Here is a 24734-nt window from a genome sequence, read left to right on the forward strand (position 1 = left end):
CGGTGATATTTCACTGTAAGTTTTGTCGCACCGCACGTTCTACACACACAGACGCACGATACTTTGCAATAATCCAATCAGCCAAGTTGATTTTTCCATTTTTAATGACAAATATCAAGTATTCAAGGCATTTGTAAACCAAGTGTTCACAAACATCAATTTGACTTCTGCTCCTGAGGAACAAAAGCGATAAGAGCTCCACTTTCAGAGTACAGCTTCTGTTCTGTCCAGGAAATTCACTTTCAATTCAAATACTGATGAAAGGAAAATGTGTTAAAGCAAATCTACTGTCAACCTGAAGTAGTCCAGGCATGTGAACAGCAGGACACTGAATAAAAAGCAGTAGTTGTACAGTAAAGGCAAACATCCCACATTTACTGTCTAATGATCTGTTTGGCATTGCTGGATGATTCTCTACCCTTCTGTGCATATAACTGTTCTAGCATTGAGTTTGAATAAAGTTATGTTTAAATATATTCAAATTCTCCTCGTATATGTATTGAACTTTACAAACATGTTTATTTGGTATTTTATAAGAACAGATTTCCATAAGCAACTGTAATGTTAAGTGAATTGACTAAATACTTAAAGGAATACTTCACCCACAACGTGACCATTTGCATATTAGTTACTCACCCCTCAATACACTGAATTTGTGAAGACATTTTTTTTAAATGCCTGCGGTGAGAGTCCAAAACCCAAGAAAAAACTTGATAACTTCAAGTTATAGGTGACTGCGTTTAACCCTTTGAAACATGAAAAGATGTGCTTGATTTCTCTCTAAAACATGAAAAGAACACGGTGAGCAACTTAGGAAAATTGACCCAAAAATTTGCAAAAATAGTAGATGAAAATGACCTGAAAATTAGCGCACAAAAAAAGAAAAATAATAAAAGCAAATTACCTTTAAAGTGCAATAATAATTTTGTAAAATAATCTTGAATCTATTATTATCAATTTAGTTTTTTGGTTCATTTTTCTCAAGCTTTTCAAATAAAATAATTTTCTACTGTACTAATTTGCAATCGCAGAACACTTCTTACCAAGTTGTTTATTGACTGTTTCCCATATTTTCATAAGAAATCAAGCCAGGGTTTCGAGGTTTAAATACTTGTGAAGGTATCTGAACGCAGCACGAGAAAAGTGATATAGATACAGGATTCAAAGAGTTAAGAAAAGCAAAACTATATCAAAACATCTGTTTGCAAACTTTCACACAACTTCAGCAGTGTAATTCAACTCTCATTTATCCTGTCGTATGCTCAGTAATTCCTAAACCTGCAGCCCTTTCCAACAGGGAACTAAACTAAAAGTCTAATGCTCTCTTCAAAGCCAGTCTCCAAAGCCAGTAATTTTACCTTGCTGTCCACAGGAGCTCCAGGTCTACTACTGCTGCGATCAGTTAGTTTATTTGTGTTATTGTGTGACTTTAGTGAAGCCAAACTAACCCTTTAAATCACCAAAGTCACACAAGAACACAAACTACAGATCGAGGTTGTTGAAGACCAGCAGCTTCTGCGCTCAGCGAGGTTAAAATGCAGCTTTCCTGTCAGAGATGGCTGTCTGGTCGGGACCCACTGAGCAGTCTTGGATTACACTGCAAAAGTTGTGTGATAGTTTGAAAACAGAGGTTTTGATAGAATTTTGCTGTTGTAAAACAATCCCTATGACTTTAATTCATCATTCACCAGTTTTCTTCACAAATTCAGTGTAACTCGCGCTGAGTGATTAATATACAAATGGGGGATGAATTTTTCCTTTAATGGTATGATGACTCAGCAAGGATCATGTTTTATCTTTCCAGTCACATAAGCAGGGGACCTGATCAATAGTCCTACATTGGTATTCCTCTTTTGAGGCTGTGATGTATACAGAGCACTAGAAGAAAGATAAAGAATCATTACAGATTGAAAGAAGGGCATTCTGGGTAGCATAACCTTAGCATTTAAACGAATTCAATGCTGTACTCCTCTTGACAGAAAAAAAATACATTTCAATAACCCAGCTCCCCCCCACCATGATGAACTCAACCCTTCCCATGTGATTAATACTGTTCAGGCACCGTGAGACAAATCCACCGTTGTTTTTTTGTTTTTTTTTTGTAGCTTTAAGTCCTATTTTTCTTTGTAACTACAATGTCACAGGTTAGTTCATAAATACGCTTCTAACTATTTGTGAGCTCTTTAATACGCTTCATTTGCTTTGTCAATATTTACACAATGATCACTTATGAATATGTAATTTGAGGTACTAAGTCACAATAATGCTAAAATTAGTCACTGCCATTATTATTAATGATAATCTTTACCCCAGCAGAATACCACGAATCTCGGCCATAAAATGTTAACTTTTAAAATGTATTCACTGCATCAGATTTTCCATTCCTTTGCAAACTTTTAATAACTAAAAGTCGAACTGATCAGAATATGAAATACAATAACTTTATTAGACTCATCTTATATTTCCCCCTCAGAAAAAAAAACCTCATAAAAATGTGGTTTTCAAGACATGAACTAATATCTAATACTGAACAAAAAATTTTAAACATGAAAAAAGGCCATATTACCTCCTCTTCCTTTTCTCTGAAAACAATTCCTCTCATTCAAAGGAAGGTAAATCTTCAAGATGCTAAATAACATGAGCTCGAAATAAAAGAAAATCAGACAATCCTATTAAAACATCTGATATAATGAATATTGTAGACTTCCACCAAACTAGCAGACCATATTTTTTTATTAAATCTGCCTGCAGAAGGTGTATCTTTGGGAAACTGGAGTGCTGAATTCAGTGCAGTGATTAAGTTTAATAATTAACCTTTTAACCAAGAAATTTATAGTACAGTAGGTCTAACAAACGGCAACATTCACTGGCCTTCAAACAATCATCTCTCTGTCCACTAGAGGGCCCCAAACACCCACGAGCCGAATAATCAACATCAGATTACTCCTGCTGATAAAAGAGGGTTCATTGTTTTACATGCTCGCTGCACTACTTTCTTAAAAGACTACTCGATAACTACTATGTACATCTGATGACCATTAGAATGGAGAAGCCATACAATATAAAGCCAAAATGATGCATCCTTTCATTTGTCTGATTGTTGCAGTAGATTAAATACAAATCATTTTACTTTGAGAAACTTTAAAAGTGGATCAAATTTGTTGCAAATGTTCTTAAAATCTCCATAGCATTTCCAGTTACAAATACAAACATCTTTTGGACATACAGTAGCTTCAGCACATGGTCAGAGATGAGATACCTTTCTTATTCCTTTCTCCTGTTTGACATGTAGCTAATTATTATACATTATAATAATGAAGTAGTGTGATGAAATATAGATTTCATAAAAGTCACTGTACCATTGGGGTTTGTCGGCTTTAAGCTACATGGTTACCTTGCCAAGGCGAGGAGCTTTGTCCAACGACACAAGGACTCGAGGGCAACAAAGCAGAATACTGTCGCTCAAGTGAAAGGACAGTGACTGGCTTTTCGGTAGCTAGCGTTTACCCTGGTAGCTAGCTTTGTATACTGGACTGGCCGAGACAGCCTGAGAGGCACTGTTACAAAAAAGGAAAGAAAAAAAGAGGTGAGGATTAAAAAAAATCCCACTTTTGTTAATTCTGGAGATCCAGACAGAGGAGAGAGCAGGTGGAATGGCTCAAATACAAGAGAGGTTGCTGATATGTCGACAGCTCAGACTGTAAGGGAAAATGGGATGAGCTGACAACAAGGTGTGTGAGCGGGGCAGGAGAGGTACAGGTGTAGAATACAGAGGGAGCTGTACAGTACTGAGGTGTGTGTGGGGGGGGGCTGTACACTGGATCTTGCATAGTACAGGTTTGTCGTTTGTGCTTTAGTGGCCATGTTGATGATGACTCATCTGTCTGTTCAGAGATTTTAATGCCCTGCCCTTTAACAGTAGCACCATGTGATGTCTTTACATTGTCCGAACCTTCGGGTGGAGGTCTGAGCGTCTGTGTGGATGCTGTGTGTGGCTGCAGCTGATGATATGCTCAGAATAATCCGTCAGTCCCCTGTTATTACAAACAAAAATGAGCAGCCCTTTAAATATGGTGGGCGCACCTGTGTCACTGCCTGTTATTTCTACAGCAGCTGTGGAGCCCCGCCTGGCGTCTGATTGGTGTGAAGCAGACACTTTGTGGCGCAGACACACAAACAGGAAGGCACAAGTCACAATGGACCCTGGCGGGAGGCTTGGAGTGCTCTCACACGTGTGCGGAGCCTCTGTGGTGATGTGGCAAGAGGATGGGCGGAGTTATTGCTTTGAGGGCGTTGCCGGGGCAGCTGAGGCTGCTGTGGCCGCGGTTGAGCAGCAGGGCCGCGGGCTGGTCTGGCCGAGGTGGGATGAACACGGGGCAAGAGCGGGTGCGTGCGTGGCTTTTGTGGCCTCCGGCGTGGCAGATGAGCTCGCTGACGGTGCCCAGCGGAGGCAGGTGCTGGCGCCAGCGCTCTGCTCGATCCTCCTTGTGCTTGATAGAGTACCAGGTGAGGAAGATGAAGATGAAGCCGACAAATTTGAGGCTGGCGGCCAGGCCAAAGTAGACAAAGCGGAATGAGGTGACGTCATATTCCCAGCAGGAGCCATGCACGCCGCAGTCCTGCTGCCACAGCATGCAGGTGGTGTCGATGACAGCACCGAAGTAGATGGGCGTGGGGATGTAGGCTGAGGGAGGAGAGAGAGGCTGTGATTAATAAGGTAAAACACAATTTTATACTACTTCTACAATCTAAACAATATTGTGTGTCACACCACTTTCTCCCATTTCTAGACTAGTTTTGGTTATTTCACCTGCTTCTGTTTCTGCGTTTGTTTTTGTATTTGTCTTTAACTGCAGGTGGCGAAGCTCAGTGATGGAACGAAGTGATGCCATGTGTTTGCATGCTTCACGTTGCCAAACCCCACCCACAACATCCTGAGGAAGCATATAAGCTAAGTGTTATTGAAGAGTATTTTTTTCCCTAATCTTGTTTGTTTTACTTGAAATTTAATAATTTAATTTTGTATACAGACTAAAAATTGTATACAATTAATATATAATGGGATTGGCATACAGAATGTGGTTGACTGATTTTAAGATCATCATTCTGCCACTTGGTGGCACCATGTCATGCAGGTAAAAAAACATGATCCCTTCATGGAAGTGGATGAAATAAAAAAAGACAATATTCAAAATAATTGATCAAACCATGGCCCAGACATTAAATTATTTCAGTGTTGTTAATACCTACATTAATACATTAGTATCTTTCTAAGTGAAATATTGTTACAGCACATAGCTAAGGAAGTGAATCAAATATTGTGATGAACTGTGAAGTTTATATCAGAATATATGCAGAATCCTGAAGTGGAATTGAATACTTTATCAGACCAAAAGAAATGTTTGCATAAATTTAGTGAAAAGATGTGAGAAAATACAAGATGTAAAAGATGTCAAAATGTGACATGTCCAAAAAAAAGCATAACCTTGAACAAACTAGCAAAACACAGCATACCGAGACACGCCATGACAAAGAATATTGCGCAAAACACCATAGTATAGCATGTTGAAAAAATGACCAACAAAACCAGGCTATAGTATGGCTTAAATGTCAAAATATAATAACAATGTCAAAACAGCATAAAATAGCGCGCCATAGCATAGAATTTTGCAAAAACAGCAAAAAACACCATAAAAATGCATGTTGAAAAAATGACCAAAAAGGCAAGGCTATAGTATGGCAAAAATGTCAAAATATGACATGTCCCAAAAACAGCTGAAAACAACTCAAAACAGCATAAAATAGCGTGCCAAGACACGCCATTGCATAGCATTTTGCAAAAAAGGACCAAAACACCATAAAAATGCATGTTGAAAAAATGACAAAAAAGGCAAGGCTATAGTATGGCAAAAATGTCAAAATATGACATGTCCCAAAAACAGCTGAAAACAACTCAAAACAGCATAAAATAGCGTGCCAAGACACGCCATGACACGTCATTGCATAGTTTTGCAAAAAAACAGCAAAAAACACCATAAAAATGCATGTTGAAAAAATGACCAAAAAGGCAAGGCTATAGTATGGCAAAAATGTCAAAATATGACATGTCCCAAAAACAGCTGAAAACAACTCAAAACAGCATAAAATAGCGTGCCAAGACACGCCATTGCATAGAATTTTGCAGAAACAACCAAAAACACCATAAAAATGCATGTTGAAAAAATGACCAAAAAGGCAAGGCTATAGTATGGAAAAAATGTCAAAATATGACATGTCCCAAAAACAGCTGAAAACAACTCAAAACAGCATAAAATAGCGTGCCAAGACACACCATAGCGGAGAATTTAGCAAAAACGGACCAAAAACACCATAAAAATGCATGTTGAAAAAATGACAAAAAAGGCAAGCTATAGTATGGCAAAAATGTCAAAATATGACATGTCCCAAAAACAGCTGAAAAACAACTCAAAACAGCATAAAATAGCATGCCAAGACACGCCATTGCATAGAGTTTTGCAAAAACAGCAAAAACACCATAAAAATGCATGTTGAAAAAATGACAAAAAAGGCAAGGCTATAGTATGGCAAAAATGTCAAAATATGACATGTCCCAAAAACAGCTAAAAACAACTCAAAACAGCACAAAATAGCGTGCCAAGACACACCATAGCAGAGAATTTTGCAAAAACAACCAAAAACACCATAAAAATGCATGTTGAAAAAATGACAAAAAAAAAGGCAAGGCTATAGTATGGAAAAAATGTCAAAATATGACATGTCCCAAAAACAGCTGAAAACAACTCAAAACAGCATAAAACAGCGTGCCAAGACACGGCATTGCATAGAATTTTGCAAAAATGGACCAAAACACCATAAAAATGCATGTTGAAAAAATGACCAAAAAGGCAAGGCTATAGTATGGCAAAAATGTCAAAATATGACATGTCCCAAAAACAGCTGAAAACAACTCAAAACAGCATAAAATAGCGTGCCAAGACACGCCATAGCAGAGAAATTTGCAAAAACAGCAAAAAACACCATAAAAATGCATGTTTGAAAAAATGACAAAAAAGGCAAGGCTATAGTATGGCAAAAATGTCAAAATATGACATGTCCCAAAAACAGCTGAAAACAACTCAAAACAGCATAAAATAGCGTGCCAAGACACACCATAGCAGAGAATTTTGCAAAAACAACCAAAAACACCATAAAAAATGCATGTTGAAAAAATGACCAAAAAGGCAAGGCTATAGTATATGGCAAAAATGTCAAAATATGACATGTCCCAAAAACAGCTGAAAACAACTCAAAACAGCATAAAATAGCGTGCCAAGACACGCCATTGCATAGAATTTTGCAAAAACAACCAAAAACACCATAAAAATGCATGTTGAAAAAATGACCAAAAAGGCAAGGCTATAGTATGGAAAAAAATGTCAAAATATGACATGTCCCAAAAACAGCTGAAAACAACTCAAAACAGCATAAAATAGCGTGCAAAGACACGCCATAGCATAGAATTTTGCAAAAAACGGACCAAAAACACCATAAAAATGCATGTTGAAAAAATGACCAAAAAAGGCAAGGCTATAGTATGGAAAAAATGTCAAAATATGACATGTCCCAAAAACAGCTGAAAACAACTCAAAACAGCATAAAATAGCGTGCCAAGACACACCATAGCGGAGAATTTAGCAAAAACGGACCAAAAACACCATAAAAATGCATGTTGAAAAAATGACCAAAAAGGCAAGGCTATAGTATGGCAAAAATGTCAAAATATGACATGTCCCAAAAACAGCTGAAAACAACTCAAAACAGCATAAAATAGCGTGCCAAGACACGCCATAGCATAGAATTTTGCAAAAACAGCCAAAAACAACCATAAAAATGCATGTTGAAAAAATGACAAAAAAGGCAAGGCTATAGTATGGAAAAAATGTCAAAATATGACATGTCCCAAAAACAGCTGAAAACAACTCAAAACAGCATAAAATAGCGTGCCAAGACACACCATAGCGGAGAATTTTGCAAAAACGGACCAAAAACACCATAAAAATGCATGTTGAAAAAATGACCAAAAAGGCAAGGCTATAGTATGGCAAAAATGTCAAAATATGACATGTCCCAAAAACAGCTGAAAACAACTCAAAACAGCATAAAATACGTGCCAAGACACGCCATGCATAGAGAATTTTGCAAAAACAGCAAAAAACACCATAAAAATGCATGTTGAAAAAAAATGACAAAAAGGCAAGGCTATAGTATGGCAAAAATGTCAAAATATGACATGTCCCAAAAACAGCTGAAAACACTCAAAACAGCATAAAATAGCGTGCCAAGACACACCATAGCAGAGAATTTTGCAAAAACAACCAAAAACACCATAAAAATGCATGTTGAAAAAATGACAAAAAGGCAGGCTATAGTATGGCAAAAATGTCAAAATATGACATGTCCCCAAAAACAGCTGAAAACAACTCAAAACAGCATAAAATAGCGTGCCAAGACACGCCATTGCATAGAATTTTGCAAAAACAACCAAAAACACCATAAAAATGCATGTTGAAAAAATGACCAAAAAAGGCAAGGCTATAGTATGGCAAAAATGTCAAAATATGACATGTCCCAAAAACAGCTGAAAACAACTCAAAACAGCATAAAGTAGCGTGCCAAGACACGCCATATTGCATAGAATTTTGCAAAAAAATGGCCAAAAACACCATAAAAATGCATGTTGAAAAAATGACCAAAAAGGCAAGGCTATAGTATGGCAAAAATGTCAAAATATGACATGTCCCAAAAACAGCTGAAAACACTCAAAACAGCATAAAATAGCGTGCCAAGACACGCCATAGCATAGAATTTTGCAAAAACAGCCAAAAAAAACACCATAAAAATGCATGTTGAAAAAATGACAAAAAAGGCAAGGCTATAGTATGGCAAAAATGTCAAAATATGACATGTCCCAAAAAACAGCTGAAAACAACTCAAAACAGCATAAAATAGCGTGCCAAGACACGCCATAGCATAGAATTTTGCAAAAACAGCAAAAAACACCATAAAAATGCATGTTGAAAAAATGACCAAAAAGGCAAGGCTATAGTATGGCAAAAATGTCAAAATATGACATGTCCCAAAAACAGCTGAAAACACTCAAAACAGCATAAAATAGCGTGCCAAGACACGCCATAGCATAGAATTTTGCAAAAAAACCAAAAACACCAAAACAATAAAAATGCATGTTGAAAAAATGACCAAAAAGGCAAGGCTATAGTATGGCAAAAATGTCAAAATATGACATGTCCCAAAAACAGCTGAAAACAACTCAAAACGCATAAAATAGCGTGCCAAGACACACCATAGCATAGAATTTTGCAAAAAGGCCAAAAACACCATAAAAATGCATGTTGAAAAAATGACCAAAAAAAAGGCAAGGCTATAGTATGGCAAAAATGTCAAAATATGACATGTCCCAAAAACAGCTGAAAACAACTCAAAACAGCATAAAATAGCGTGCCAAGACACGCCATGCATAGAATTTTGCAAAAACAACCAAAAACACCATAAAAATGCATGTTGAAAAAATGACAAAAAAGGCAAGGCTATAGTATGGCAAAAATGTCAAAATATGACATGTCCCAAAAACAGCTGAAAACACTCAAAACAGCATAAAATAGCGTGCCAAAGACACGCCATTGCATAGAATTTTGCAAAAAAGGCCCAAAACACCATAAAAATGCATGTTGAAAAAATGACCAAAAAAGGCAAGGCTATAGTATGGCAAAATGTCAAAATATGACATGTCCCAAAAACAGCTGAAAACAACTCAAAACAGCATAAAATAGCGTGCCAAGACACGCCATAGCATAGAATTTTGCAAAAAGGGCCAAAAACACCATAAAAATGCATGTTGAAAAAATGACAAAAAAGGCAAGGCTATAGTATGGCAAAAATGTCAAAATATGACATGTCCCAAAAACAGCTGAAAAACACTCAAAACAGCATAAAATAGCGTGCCAAGACACGCCATAGCATAGAATTTTGCAAAAAAGGCCAAAAACACCATAAAAATGCATGTTGAAAAAATGACCAAAAAGCAAGGCTATAGTATGGCAAAAATGTCAAAATAGGACATGTCCCAAAAACAGCTGAAAACACCTCAAAACAGCATAAAATAGCGTGCCAAGACACGCCATAGCATAGAATTTTGCAAAAAATGGCCAAAAACACCATAAAAATGCATGTTGAAAAAATGACAAAAAAGGCAAGGCTATAGTATGGCAAAAATGTCAAAATATGACACATGTCCCAAAAACCAGCTGAAAACAACTCAAAACAGCATAAAATAGCGTGCAAGACACGCCATAGCATAGAATTTTGCAAAAACAGCCAAAAAACACCATAAAAATGCATGTTGAAAAAATGACCAAAAAGGCAAGGCTATAGTATGGCAAAAATGTCAAAATATGACATGTCCCAAAAACAGCTGAAAACAACTCAAAACAGCATAAAATAGCGCCAAGACACGCCATAGCATAGAATTTTGCAAAAACAGCAAAAAACACCATAAAAATGCATGTTGAAAAAATGACCAAAAAGGCAAGGCTATAGTATGGCAAAAATGTCAAAATATGACATGTCCCAAAAACAGCTAAAAAACAACTCAAAACAGCATAAAATAGCGTGCCAAGACACGCCATAGCAAAGAAATTTTGCAAAAACAACCAAAAACACCATAAAAAATGCATGTTGAAAAAATGACCAAAAAGCAAGGCTATAGTATGGCAAAAATGTCAAAATATGACATGTCCCAAAAACAGCTGAAAACAACTCAAAACAGCATAAAATAGCGTGCCAAGACACGCCATAGCATAGAATTTTGCAAAAACAACCAAAAACACCATAAAAATGCATGTTGAAAAAATGACAAAAAAGGCAAGGCTATAGTATGGCAAAAATGTCAAAATATGACATGTCCCAAAAACAGCTGAAAACAACTCAAAACAGCATAAAATAGCGTGCCAAGACACGCCATAGCATAGAATTTTGCAAAAATGGCAAAAAACACCATAAAAATGCATGTTGAAAAAATGACCAAAAAGGCAAGGCTATAGTATGGCAAAAATGTCAAAAATGACATGTCCCAAAAACAGCTGAAAACACCTCAAAACAGCATAAAATAGCGTGCCAAGACACGCCATAGCATAGAATTTTGCAAAAAATGGACCAAAAACACCATAAAAATGCATGTTGAAAAAATGACCAAAAAAGGCAAGGCTATAGTATGGCAAAAATGTCAAAATATGACATGTCCCAAAAACAGCTGAAAACAACTCAAAACAGCATAAAAAAATAGCGTGCCAAGACACGCCATAGCATAGAATTTTGCAAAAAGGCAAAAAACACCATAAAAATGCATGTTGAAAAAATGACCAAAAAGGCAAGGCTATAGTATGGCAAAAATGTCAAAATATGACATGTCCCAAAAAAACAGCTGAAAAACACCTCAAAACAGCATAAAATAGCGTGCCAAGACACGCCATGGCATAGAATTTTGCAAAAGGCCAAAAAACACCATAAAAATGCATGTTGAAAAAATGACCAAAAAGGCAAGGCTATAGTATGGCAAAAATGTCAAAATATGACATGTCCCAAAAACAGCTGAAAACAACTCAAAACAGCATAAAATAGCGTGCCAAGACACGCCATAGCATAGAATTTTGCAAAAAACAGCAAAAAACACCATAAAAATGCATGTTGAAAAAATGACCAAAAAGGCAAGGCTATAGTATGGCAAAAATGTCAAAATATGACATGTCCCAAAAACAGCTGAAAACAACTCAAAACAGCATAAAATAGCGTGCCAAGACACGCCATAGCATAGAATTTTGCAAAAACAGCCAAAAACACCATAAAAATGCATGTTGAAAAAATGACCAAAAAGGCAAGGCTATAGTATGGCAAAAATGTCAAAATATGACATGTCCCCAAAAAAGCTGAAAACACTCAAAACAGCATAAAATAGCGTGCCAAGACACGCCATAGCATAGAATTTTGCAAAAATGGCCCAAAACACCCATAAAAATGCATGTTGAAAAAAATGACAAAAAAGGCAAGGCTATAGTATGGCAAAAATGTCAAAATATGACATGTCCCAAAAACAGCTGAAAAACAACTCAAAACAGCATAAAATAGCGTGCCAAGACACGCCATAGCATAGAAATTTGCAAAAACGGCCAAAAACACCATAAAAATGCATGTTGAAAAAATGACCAAAAAAGGCTAGGCTATAGTATGGCAAAAATGTCAAAATATGACATGTCCCCAAAAACAGCTGAAAACACCTCAAAACAGCATAAAATAGCGTGCCAAGACACGCCATAGCATAGAATTTTGCAAAAATGGACCAAAAACACCAAAAAAATGCATGTTGAAAAAATGAAAAAAAAGGCAAGGCTATAGTATGGCAAAAATGTCAAAATATGACATGTCCCAAAAACAGCTGAAAACACCTCAAAACAGCATAAAAAAATAGCGTGCCAAGACACGCCATAGCATAGAATTTTGCAAAAAAGCAAAAAACACCATAAAAATGCATGTTGAAAAAATGACCAAAAAGGCAAGGCTATAGTATGGCAAAAATGTCAAAATATGACATGTCCCAAAAACAGCTGAAAACACCTCAAAACAGCATAAAATAGCGTGCCAAGACACGCCAGCAGCATAGAATTTTGCAAAAAATGGCCAAAAACACCATAAAAATGCATGTTGAAAAAATGAAAAAAAAGGCAAGGCTATAGTATGGCAAAAATGTCAAAATATGACATGTCCCAAAAAACAGCTGAAAACAACTCAAAACAGCATAAAATAGCGTGCCAAGACACGCCATAGCATAGAATTTTGCAAAAATGGGCAAAAAACACCAAAAAAATGCATGTTGAAAAAATGACCAAAAAGGCAAGGCTATAGTATGGCAAAAATGTCAAATATGACATGTCCCAAAAACAGCTGAAAACAACTCAAAACAGCATAAAATAGCGTGCCAAGACACGCCATAGCATAGAATTTTGCAAAAATGCAAAAAAACACCATAAAAATGCATGTTGAAAAAATGAAAAAAAAAGGCAAGGCTATAGTATGGCAAAAATGTCAAAATATGACATGTCCCAAAAACAGCTGAAAAACACTCAAAACAGCATAAAATAGCGTGCCAAGACACGCCATAGCATAGAATTTTGCAAAAAATGGCCAAAAACACCAAAAAATGCATGTTGAAAAAATGACAAAAAAGGCAAGGCTATAGTATGGCAAAAATGTCAAAATATGACATGTCCCAAAAACAGCTGAAAACACCTCAAAACAGCATAAAATAGCGTGCCAAGACACGCCATAGCATAGAATTTTGCAAAAACAGGCCAAAAAACACCATAAAAATGCATGTTGAAAAAAATGACCAAAAAGGCAAGGCTATAGTATGGCAAAAATGTCAAAATATGACATGTCCCAAAAACAGCTGAAAACAACTCAAAACAGCATAAAAAATAGCGTGCCAAGACACGCCATAGCATAGAATTTTGCAAAAAAGCACCAAAAACACCATAAAAATGCATGTTGAAAAAATGACCAAAAAGGCAAGGCTATAGTATGGCAAAAATGTCAAAATATGACATGTCCCAAAAAAAAAAACAGCTAAAAACAACTCAAAACAGCATACAAAATGGACATGTCCCAAAAAGCGTGCCAAAAAAGACACGCCATAGCATAGAATTTTGCAAAAACGGCCAAAAACACCAAAAAATGCATGTTGAAAAAATGACCAAAAAAGGCAAGGCTATAGTATGGCAAAAATGTCAAAATATGACATGTCCAAAAAAAACAGCTGAAAACACCTCAAAACAGCATAAAATAGCGTGCCAAGACACGCCATAGCATAGAATTTTGCAAAAACAAGCCAAAAACACCAAAATAAAAATGCATGTTGAAAAAATGACCAAAAAGGCAAGGCTATAGTATGGCAAAAATGTCAAAATATGACATGTCCCAAAAACAGCTGAAAACAACTCAAAACAGCATAAAATAGCGTGCCAAGACACGCCATAGCATAGAATTTTGCAAAAACAGCAAAAACACCATAAAAATGCATGTTGAAAAAATGACCAAAAAGGCAAGGCTATAGTATGGCAAAAATGTCAAAATATGACATGTCCCAAAAACAGCTGAAAACACCTCAAAACAGCATAAAATAGCGTGCCAAGACACGCCATTGCATAGAATTTTGCAAAAATGGACCAAAAAACACCATAAAAATGCATGTTGAAAAAATGACAAAAAAGGCAAGGCTATAGTATGGCAAAAATGTCAAAATAGGACATGTCCCAAAAACAGCTGAAAACAACTCAAAACACAGCATAAAATAGCGTGCCAAGACACGCCATAGCATAGAATTTTGCAAAAACAGCCAAAAACACATAAAAAAAATGCATGTTGAAAAAATGACCAAAAAGGCAAGGCTATAGTATGGCAAAAATGTCAAAATATGACATGTCCCAAAAACAGCTGAAAACAACTCAAAACAGCATAAAATAGCGTGCCAAGACACGCCATAGCATAGAATTTTGCAAAAAACGGCCAAAAACACCATAAAAATGCATGTTGAAAAAATGACCAAAAAGGCAAGGCTATAGTATGGCAAAAATGTCAAAATATGACATGTCCCAAAAACAGCTAAAAACAACTCAAAACAGCATAAAATAGCGTGCCAAACACACCATAGCATAGAATTTTGCAAAAACAGGCCAAAAACACCATAAAAATGCATGTGAAAAAAAAAAATGACCAAAAGGCAAGGCTATAGTATGGCAAAAATGTCAAAATATGACATGTCCCAAAAACAGCTGAAAACAACCTCAAAACAGCATAAAATAGCGTGCCAAGACACGCCATAGCATAGAATTTTGCAAAAATGGACCAAAAACACCATAAAAATGCATGTTGAAAAAATGACCAAAAAGGCAAGGCTATAGTATGGCAAAAATGTCAAAATATGACATGTCCCAAAAACAGCTGAAAACACCTCAAAACAGCATAAAATAGCGTGCCAAGACACGCCATAGCATAGAATTTTGCAAAAATGGCAAAAAACACCATAAAAATGCATGTGAAAAAAAAATGACCAAAAAGGCAAGGCTATAGTATGGCAAAAATGTCAAAATAGGACATGTCCCAAAAACAGCTGAAAACAACTCAAAACAGCATAAAATAGCGTGCCAAGACACGCCATAGCATAGAATTTTGCAAAAATGGCCAAAAACACCATAAAAATGCATGTTGAAAAAATGACCAAAAAGGCAAGGCTATAGTATGGCAAAAATGTCAAAATATGACATGTCCCAAAAACAGCTGAAAAAACACTCAAAAAAACAGCATAAAATAGCGTGCCAAGACACGCCATAGCATAGAATTTTGCAAAAACAACCAAAAACACCATAAAAATGCATGTTGAAAAAATGACAAAAAAGGCAAGGCTATAGTATGGCAAAAATGTCAAAATATGACATGTCCCAAAAACAGCTGAAAACAACTCAAAACAGCATAAAATAGCGTGCCAAGACACGCCATAGCATAGAATTTTGCAAAAACAGCCAAAAACACCATAAAAATGCATGTTGAAAAAATGACCAAAAAGGCAAGGCTATAGTATGGCAAAAATGTCAAAATATGACATGTCCCAAAAACAGCTAAAAACAACTCAAAACAGCATAAAATAGCGTGCAAGACACGCCATAGCATAGAATTTTGCAAAAACAACCAAAAACACCAAAAAATGCATGTTGAAAAAATGACCAAAAAAAGGCAAGGCTATAGTATGGCAAAAATGTCAAAATATGACATGTCCCAAAAACAGCTGAAAAAACAACTCAAAAGCATAAAATAGCGTGCCAAGACACGCCATAGCATAGAATTTTGCAAAAAGGGCCAAAAACACCATAAAAATGCATGTTGAAAAAATGACAAAAAAGGCAAGGCTATAGTATGGCAAAAATGTCAAAATATGACATGTCCCAAAAACAGCTGAAAACACCTCAAAACAGCATAAAATAGCGTGCCAAGACACGCCATAGCATAGAATTTTGCAAAAAAATGGCAAAAAACCATAAAAATGCATGTTGAAAAAATGACCAAAAAGGCAAGGCTATAGTATGGCAAAAATGTCAAAATATGACATGTCCCAAAAACAGCTGAAAACACCTCAAAACAGCATAAAATAGCGTGCCAAGACACGCCATAGCATAGAATTTTGCAAAAAAAATGGACCAAAAAACACCAAAAATGCATGTTGAAAAAATGACAAAAAAGGCAAGGCTATAGTATGGCAAAAATGTCAAAATATGACATGTCCCAAAAACAGCTGAAAACAACTCAAAACAGCATAAAATAGCGTGCAAAGACACGCCATAGCATAGAATTTTGCAAAAACAGCAAAAAACACCATAAAAATGCATGTTGAAAAAAAAATGACCAAAAAGGCAAGGCTATAGTATGGCAAAAATGTCAAAATATGACATGTCCCAAAAACAGCTGAAAACACCTCAAAACAGCATAAAATAGCGTGCCAAGACACGCCATAGCATAGAATTTTGCAAAAACAGCAAAAAACACCATAAAAATGCATGTTGAAAAAATGACAAAAAAAAAAAGGCAAGGCTATAGTATGGCAAAAATGTCAAAATATGACATGTCCCAAAAACAGCTGAAAACACTCAAAACAGCATAAAATAGCGCGTGCCAAGACACGCCATAGCATAGAATTTTGCAAAAACAGCCAAAAAACACCATAAAAATGCATGTTGAAAAAATGACCAAAAAGGCAAGGCTATAGTATGGCAAAAATGTCAAAATATGACATGTCCCAAAAACAGCTGAAAACACTCAAAACAGCATAAAAATAGCGTGCCAAGACACGCCATAGCATAGGAATTTTGCAAAAACAGCCAAAAACACCATAAAAATGCATGTTGAAAAAATGACCAAAAAGGCAAGGCTATAGTATGGCAAAAATGTCAAAATATGACATGTCCCAAAAACAGCTGAAAACACTCAAAACAGCATAAATATAGCGTGCCAAGACACGCCATAGCATAGAATTTTGCAAAAATGGACCAAAAACACCATAAAAATGCATGTTGAAAAAAATGACAAAAAAGGCAAGGCTATAGTATGGCAAAAATGTCAAAATATGACATGTCCCAAAAACAGCTGAAAACAACTCAAAACAGCATAAAATAGCGTGTGCCAAGACACACCATAGCATAGAATTTTGCAAAAACAGGGCCAAAAACACCATAAAAATGCATGTTGAAAAAAAAATGAAAAAAAGGCAAGGCTATAGTATGGCAAAAATGTCAAAATATGACATGTCCCAAAAACAGCTGAAAACACCTCAAAACAGCATAAAATAGCGTGCCAAGACACGCCATAGCATAGAATTTTGCAAAAATGGACCAAAACACCATAAAAATGCATGTTGAAAAAATGAAAAAAAAGGCAAGGCTATAGTATGGCAAAAATGTCAAAATATGACATGTCCAAAAACACAGCTGAAAACACCTCAAAACAGCATAAAATAGCGTGCCAAGACACGCCCATAGCATAGAATTTTGCAAAAAAGGGCAAAAAAACACCATAAAAATGCATGTTGAAAAAATGACCAAAAAGGCAAGGCTATAGTATGGCAAAAATGTCAAAAAATATGACATGTCCCAAAAACAGCTGAAAACAACTCAAAACAGCATAAAATAGCGTGCCAAGACACGCCATAGCATAGAATTTTGCAAAAAATGGGCAAAAACACCATAAAAATGCATGTTGAAAAAATGAAAAAAAAGGCAAGGCTATAGTATGGCAAAAATGTCAAAATATGACATGTCCCAAAAACAGCTGAAAACAACTCAAAACAGCATAAAATAGCGTGTGCCAAGACACGCCATAGCATAGAATTTTGCAAAAATGGCCAAAAACACCAAAAAAATGCATGTTGAAAAAATGACCAAAAAGGCAAGGCTATAGTATGGCAAAAATGTCAAAATATGACATGTCCAAAAAAACAGCTGAAAACACCTCAAAACAGCATAAAATAGCGTGCCAAGACACGCCATAGCATAGAATTTGCAAAAATGGCCAAAAACACCATAAAAATGCATGTTGAAAAAAATGACCAAAAAGGCAAGGCTATAGTATGGCAAAAATGTCAAAATATGACATGTCCCAAAAACAAAAAACACCTCAAAACAGCATAAAATAGCGTGCCAAGACACGCCATAGCATAGAATTTTTGCAAAAACAACCAAAAACACCATAAAAATGCATGTTGAAAAAATGACCAAAAAGGCAAGGCTATATAGTATGGCAAAAATGTCAAAATATGACATGTCCCAAAAACAGCTGAAAACACTCAAAACAGCATAAAATAGCGTGCCAAGACACGCCATAGCATAGAATTTTGCAAAAATGGCCAAAAACACCATAAAAATGCATGTTGAAAAAAATGACCAAAAAAAGGCAAGGCTATAGTATGGCAAAAATGTCAAAATATGACATGTCCCAAAAACAGCTGAAAACACCTCAAAACAGCATAAAATAGCGTGCCAAGACACGCCATAGCATAGAATTTTGCAAAAAATGGCAAAAAACACCATAAAAATGCATGTTGAAAAAATGACCAAAAAGGCAAGGCTATAGTATGGCAAAAATGTCAAAATATGACATGTCCCAAAAACAGCTAAAAACAACTCAAAACAGCATAAAATAGCGTGCCAAGACACGCCATAGCATAGAATTTTGCAAAAAGGGCCAAAAACACCATAAAAAAATGCATGTTGAAAAAATGACCAAAAAGGCAAGGCTATAGTATGGCAAAAATGTCAAAATATGACATGTCCCAAAAACAGCTGAAAACAACTCAAAACAGCATAAAATAGCGTGCCAAGACACGCCATAGCAAGAAATTTTGCAAAAAAAGGCCAAAAACACCATAAAAATGCATGTTGAAAAAATGACCAAAAAAAAAGGCAAGGCTATAGTATGGCAAAAATGTCAAAATATGACATGTCCCAAAAACAGCTGAAAACACCTCAAAACAGCATAAAATAGCGTGCCAAGACACGCCATAGCATAGAATTTTGCAAAAATGGGCCAAAAAACACCATAAAAATGCATGTTGAAAAAATGACCAAAAAAGGCAAGGCTATAGTATGGCAAAAATGTCAAAATATGACATGTCCCAAAAACAGCTGAAAACACCTCAAAACAGCATAAAATAGCGTGCCAAGACACGCCATAGCATAGAATTTTGCAAAAAATGGCCAAAAACACCCATAAAAATGCATGTTGAAAAAAAATGACAAAAAAGGCAAGGCTATAGTATGGCAAAAATGTCAAAATATGACATGTCCCAAAAACAGCTGAAAACACCTCAAAACAGCAAAAAATAGCGTGCCAAGACACGCCATAGCATAGAATTTTGCAAAAAACAGCAAAAAACACCATAAAAATGCATGTTGAAAAAATGACCAAAAAAGGCAAGGCTATAGTATGGCAAAAATGTCAAAATATGACATGTCAAAAAAACAGCTGAAAACACCTCAAAACAGCATAAAATAGCGTGCCAAGACACGCCATAGCATAGAGAATTTGCAAAAAAGGCCAAAAACACCATAAAAATGCATGTTGAAAAAATGACAAAAAAGGCAAGGCTATAGTATGGCAAAAATGTCAAAATATGACATGTCCCAAAAACAGCTGAAAACACCTCAAAACAGCATAAAATAGCGTGCCAAGACACGCCATAGCATAGAAAATTTTGCAAAAACAGGCCAAAAACACCATAAAAAATGCATGTTGAAAAAATGACCAAAAAAGGCAAGGCTATAGTATGGCAAAAATGTCAAAATATGACATGTCCCAAAAACAGCTGAAAACACTCAAAACAGCATAAAAATAGCGTGCCAAGACACGCCATAGCATAGAATTTTGCAAAAATGGGCCAAAAACACCATAAAAATGCATGTTGAAAAAAAATGACCAAAAAGGCAAGGCTATAGTATGGCAAAAATGTCAAAATATGACATGTCCCAAAAACAGCTGAAAACACCTCAAAACAGCATAAAATAGCGTGCCAAGACACCATAGCATAGAATTTTGCAAAAAAATGGCAAAAAACACCATAAAAATGCATGTTGAAAAAATGACCAAAAAGGCAAGGCTATAGTATGGCAAAAATGTCAAAATATGACATGTCCCAAAAAAAAACAGCTGAAAACACCTCAAAACAGCATAAAATAGCGTGCCAAGACACGCCATAGCATAGAATTTTGCAAAAAAAACCAAAAACACCATAAAAATGCATGTTGAAAAAATGAAAAAAAGGCAAGGCTATAGTATGGCAAAAATGTCAAAATATGACATGTCCCAAAAACAGCTAAAAACACTCAAAACAGCATAAAATAGCGTGCCAAGACACGCCATAGCATAGAATTTTGCAAAAAAAACAACCAAAAACACCAAAAAAATGCATGTTGAAAAAAATGACAAAAAAAGGCAAGGCTATAGTATGGCAAAAATGTCAAAATATGACATGTCCCAAAAACAGCTGAAAACAACTCAAAACAGCATAAAATAGCGTGCCAAGACACGCCATAGCATAGAATTTTGCAAAAAACAGCCAAAAAACACCATAAAAATGCATGTTGAAAAAATGATGAAAAAAAGGCAAGGCTATAGTATGGCAAAAATGTCAAAATATGACATGTCCCAAAAACAGCTGAAAACACCTCAAAACAGCATAAAATAGCGTGCCAAGACACGCCATAGCATAGAATTTTGCAAAAAATGGCCAAAAAACACCATAAAAAATGCATGTTGAAAAAATGACAAAAAAAAAGGCAAGGCTATAGTATGGCAAAAATGTCAAAATATGACATGTCCCAAAAACAGCTGAAAACACCTCAAAACAGCATAAAATAGCGTGCCAAGACACGCCATAGCATAGAATTTTGCAAAAAACAGCAAAAAACACCATAAAAAATGCATGTTGAAAAAATGACCAAAAAAGGCAAGGCTATAGTATGGCAAAAATGTCAAAATATGACATGTCCCAAAAACAGCTGAAAACACCTCAAAACAGCATAAAATAGCGTGCCAAGACACGCCATAGCATAGAATTTTGCAAAAGGGCAAAAACACCAAAAAATGCATGTTGAAAAAATGACCAAAAAGGCAAGGCTATATAGTATGGCAAAAATGTCAAAATATGACATGTCCCAAAAACAGCAGAAAACACCTCAAAACAGCATAAAATAGCGTGCCAAGACACGCCATAGCATAGAATTTTGCAAAAATGGGCCAAAAACACCCAAAAAAAATGCATGTTGAAAAAATGACAAAAAAGGCAAGGCTATAGTATGGCAAAAATGTCAAAATATGACATGTCCCAAAAACAGCTGAAAACACCTCAAAACAGCATAAAATAGCGTGCCAAGACACGCCATAGCATAGAATTTTGCAAAAACAGCCAAAAACACCATAAAAATGCATGTTGAAAAAATGACAAAAAAAAGGCAAGGCTATAGTATGGCAAAAATGTCAAAATATGACATGTCCCAAAAACAGCTGAAAAAAACACTCAAAACAGCATAAAATAGCGTGCCAAGACACGCCATAGCATAGAATTTTGCAAAAATGGACCAAAAACACCATAAAAATGCATGTTGAAAAAATGACAAAAAAGGCAAGGCTATAGTATGGCAAAAATGTCAAAATATGACATGTCCCAAAAACAGCTGAAAACAACCTCAAAACAGCATAAAATAGCGTGCCAAGACACACCCATAGCATAGAATTTTGCAAAAATGGCCAAAAACACCATAAAAATGCATGTTGAAAAAAAATGACCAAAAAGGCAAGGCTATAGTATGGCAAAAATGTCAAAATATGACATGTCCCAAAAACAGCTGAAAACAACTCAAAACAGCATAAAATAGCGTGCCAAGACACGCCATAGCATAGAATTTTGCAAAAACACCAAAAAACACCATAAAAATGCATGTTGAAAAAATGACCAAAAAAGGCAAGGCTATAGTATGGCAAAAATGTCAAAAATGACATGTCCCAAAAACAGCTGAAAACAACTCAAAACAGCATAAAATAGCGTGCCAAGACACGCCATAGCATAGAATTTTGCAAAAAAAGCAAAAAACACCATAAAAAAATGCATGTTGAAAAAATGACAAAAAAGGCAAGGCTATAGTATGGCAAAAATGTCAAAATATGACATGTCCCAAAAACAGCTGAAAACACCTCAAAACAGCATAAAATAGCGTGCCAAGACACGCCATAGCAAAGAATTTTGCAAAAAATGCCAAAAACACGCATAGTCTGTGCATGTTGCAAAAAATGCCAAAAACACCATCTCAAAAAAATCCAAAAATGTTGAAAAAGCTGATGCCCAAAAAGGCAAGGCTATAGTATGGCAAAAATGTCAAAATATGACATGTCCCAAAAACAGCTGAAAACAACCTCAAAACAGCATAAAATAGCGTGCCAAGACACGCCATAGCATAGAATTTTGCAAAAAAAACCAAAAACACCATAAAAATGCATGTTGAAAAAATGACAAAAAGGCAAGGCTATAGTATGGCAAAAATGTCAAAAAATATGACATGTCCCAAAAAACAGCTGAAAAACACCTCAAAACAGCATAAAAAATAGCGTGCCAACACGCCATAGCATAGAATTTTGCAAAAACAGCCAAAAACACCATAAAAATGCATGTTGAAAAAATGACAAAAAAGGCAAGGCTATAGTATGGCAAAAATGTCAAAAATGACATGTCCCAAAAACAGCTGAAAACACCTCAAAACACAGCATAAAAATAGCGTGCCAAGACACGCCATAGCATAGAATTGCAAAAAAATGGCCAAAAATTGTTGAAAAAATGGACCAAAAAAAAAAGTATGGCAAAAATGTCATGACATGTCCCAAAAAACATGCTGAAAAGGCAAGCTAAAATTATGGCAAAAATGTCATAAAATAGAATGTCAAAAAAGCACCAAAAAAAAAATGCATGTTGCCGAAAAAAACAAGCATGGCTGAAAAACACCGTAAAAATATGTTTCCACATGTCCCAAAAACAGCTGAAAAAACAACCTCAAAACAGCATAAAATAAAGACACGCCATAGCATAAATTGCAAAAACAGCCAAAAAACACCAAAAAATGCATGTTGAAAAAATGACAAAAAAAGGCAAGGCTATAGTATGGCAAAAATGTCAAAATATGACATGTCCAAAAACAGCTGAAAACAACTCAAAACAGCATAAAATAGCGTGCCAAGACACGCCATAGCATAGAATTTTGCAAAAAACGGCCAAAAACACCATAAAAATGCATGTTGAAAAAATGACAAAAAAAGGCAAGGCTATAGTATGGCAAAAATGTCAAAATATGACATGTCCCAAAAACAGCTGAAAACAACTCAAAACAGCATAAAATAGCGTGCCAAGACACGCCATAGCATAGAATTTGCAAAAAAACCAAAAAACACCATAAAAATGCATGTTGAAAAAATGACCAAAAAGGCAAGGCTATAGTATGGCAAAAATGTCAAAATATGACATGTCCCAAAAACAGCTGAAAACACCTCAAAACAGCATAAAATAGCGTGCCAAGACACGCCATAGCATAGAATTTGCAAAAACAGCCAAAAACACCATAAAAATGCATGTTGAAAAAATGACAAAAAAAGGCAAGGCTATAGTATGGCAAAAATGTCAAAATATGACATGTCCCAAAAACAGCTGAAAACAACTCAAAACAGCATAAAATAGCGTGCCAAGACACGCCATAGCATAGCATAGAATTTTGCAAAAATGGCCAAAAACACCATAAAAATGCATGTTGAAAAAATGACAAAAAAGGCAAGGCTATAGTATGGCAAAAATGTCAAAATATGACATGTCCCAAAAACAGCTGAAAACACCTCAAAACAGCAAAAAATAGCGTGCCAAGACACGCCATAGCATAGAATTTTGCAAAAAAGCAAAAAACACCATAAAAATGCATGTTGAAAAAATGACAAAAAAAGGCAAGGCTATAGTATGGCAAAAATGTCAAAATATGACATGTCCCAAAAACAGCTGAAAACACCTCAAAACAGCATAAAATAGCGTGCCAAGACACGCCATAGCATAGAATTTTGCAAAAACAGGCCAAAAAACACCATAAAAAAATGCATGTTGAAAAAATGACCAAAAAGGCAAGGCTATAGTATGGCAAAAATGTCAAAATATGACATGTCCCAAAAACAGCTGAAAACACCTCAAAACAGCATAAAATAGCGTGCCAAGACACGCCATAGCATAGAATTTTGCAAAAAAGCCAAAAACACCATAAAAATGCATGTTGAAAAAATGAAAAAAAAGGCAAGGCTATAGTATGGCAAAAATGTCAAAATATGACATGTCCCAAAAACAGCTGAAAAAACAACTCAAAACAGCATAAAATAGCGTGCCAAGACACGCCATAGCAAAGAATTTTGCAAAAACAGCCAAAAACACCATAAAAATGCATGTTGAAAAAATGACAAAAAAAAAAAGGCAAGGCTATAGTATGGGCAAAAATGTCAAAATATGACATGTCCCAAAAACAGCTGAAAACACCTCAAAACAGCAAAAATAG

At 35.7% G+C, this 24734-nt stretch overlaps 1 protein-coding gene across 2 annotated transcripts in view; it reads right to left on the bottom strand.

The window, feature by feature from the left end:
• Positions 1-1025: 1025 nt before the first annotated feature.
• The window catches only part of LOC121960995 (solute carrier organic anion transporter family member 5A1), a 79970-nt gene continuing 56261 nt past the window's right edge, over positions 1026-24734 (bottom strand). For both annotated transcript variants that reach the window (XM_042510900.1, XM_042510901.1), the window contains one exon: positions 1026-4684. In XM_042510900.1, the coding sequence (XP_042366834.1) occupies positions 4227-4684 (458 nt within the window). In that variant the 3' untranslated portion in view covers positions 1026-4226. The remainder of the gene's footprint in view (positions 4685-24734) is intronic.

The sequence above is a fragment of the Plectropomus leopardus genome, chromosome 21, assembly GCF_008729295.1.
Source record: "Plectropomus leopardus isolate mb chromosome 21, YSFRI_Pleo_2.0, whole genome shotgun sequence".
NCBI classification, from domain to species: domain Eukaryota; kingdom Metazoa; phylum Chordata; class Actinopteri; order Perciformes; family Serranidae; genus Plectropomus; species Plectropomus leopardus.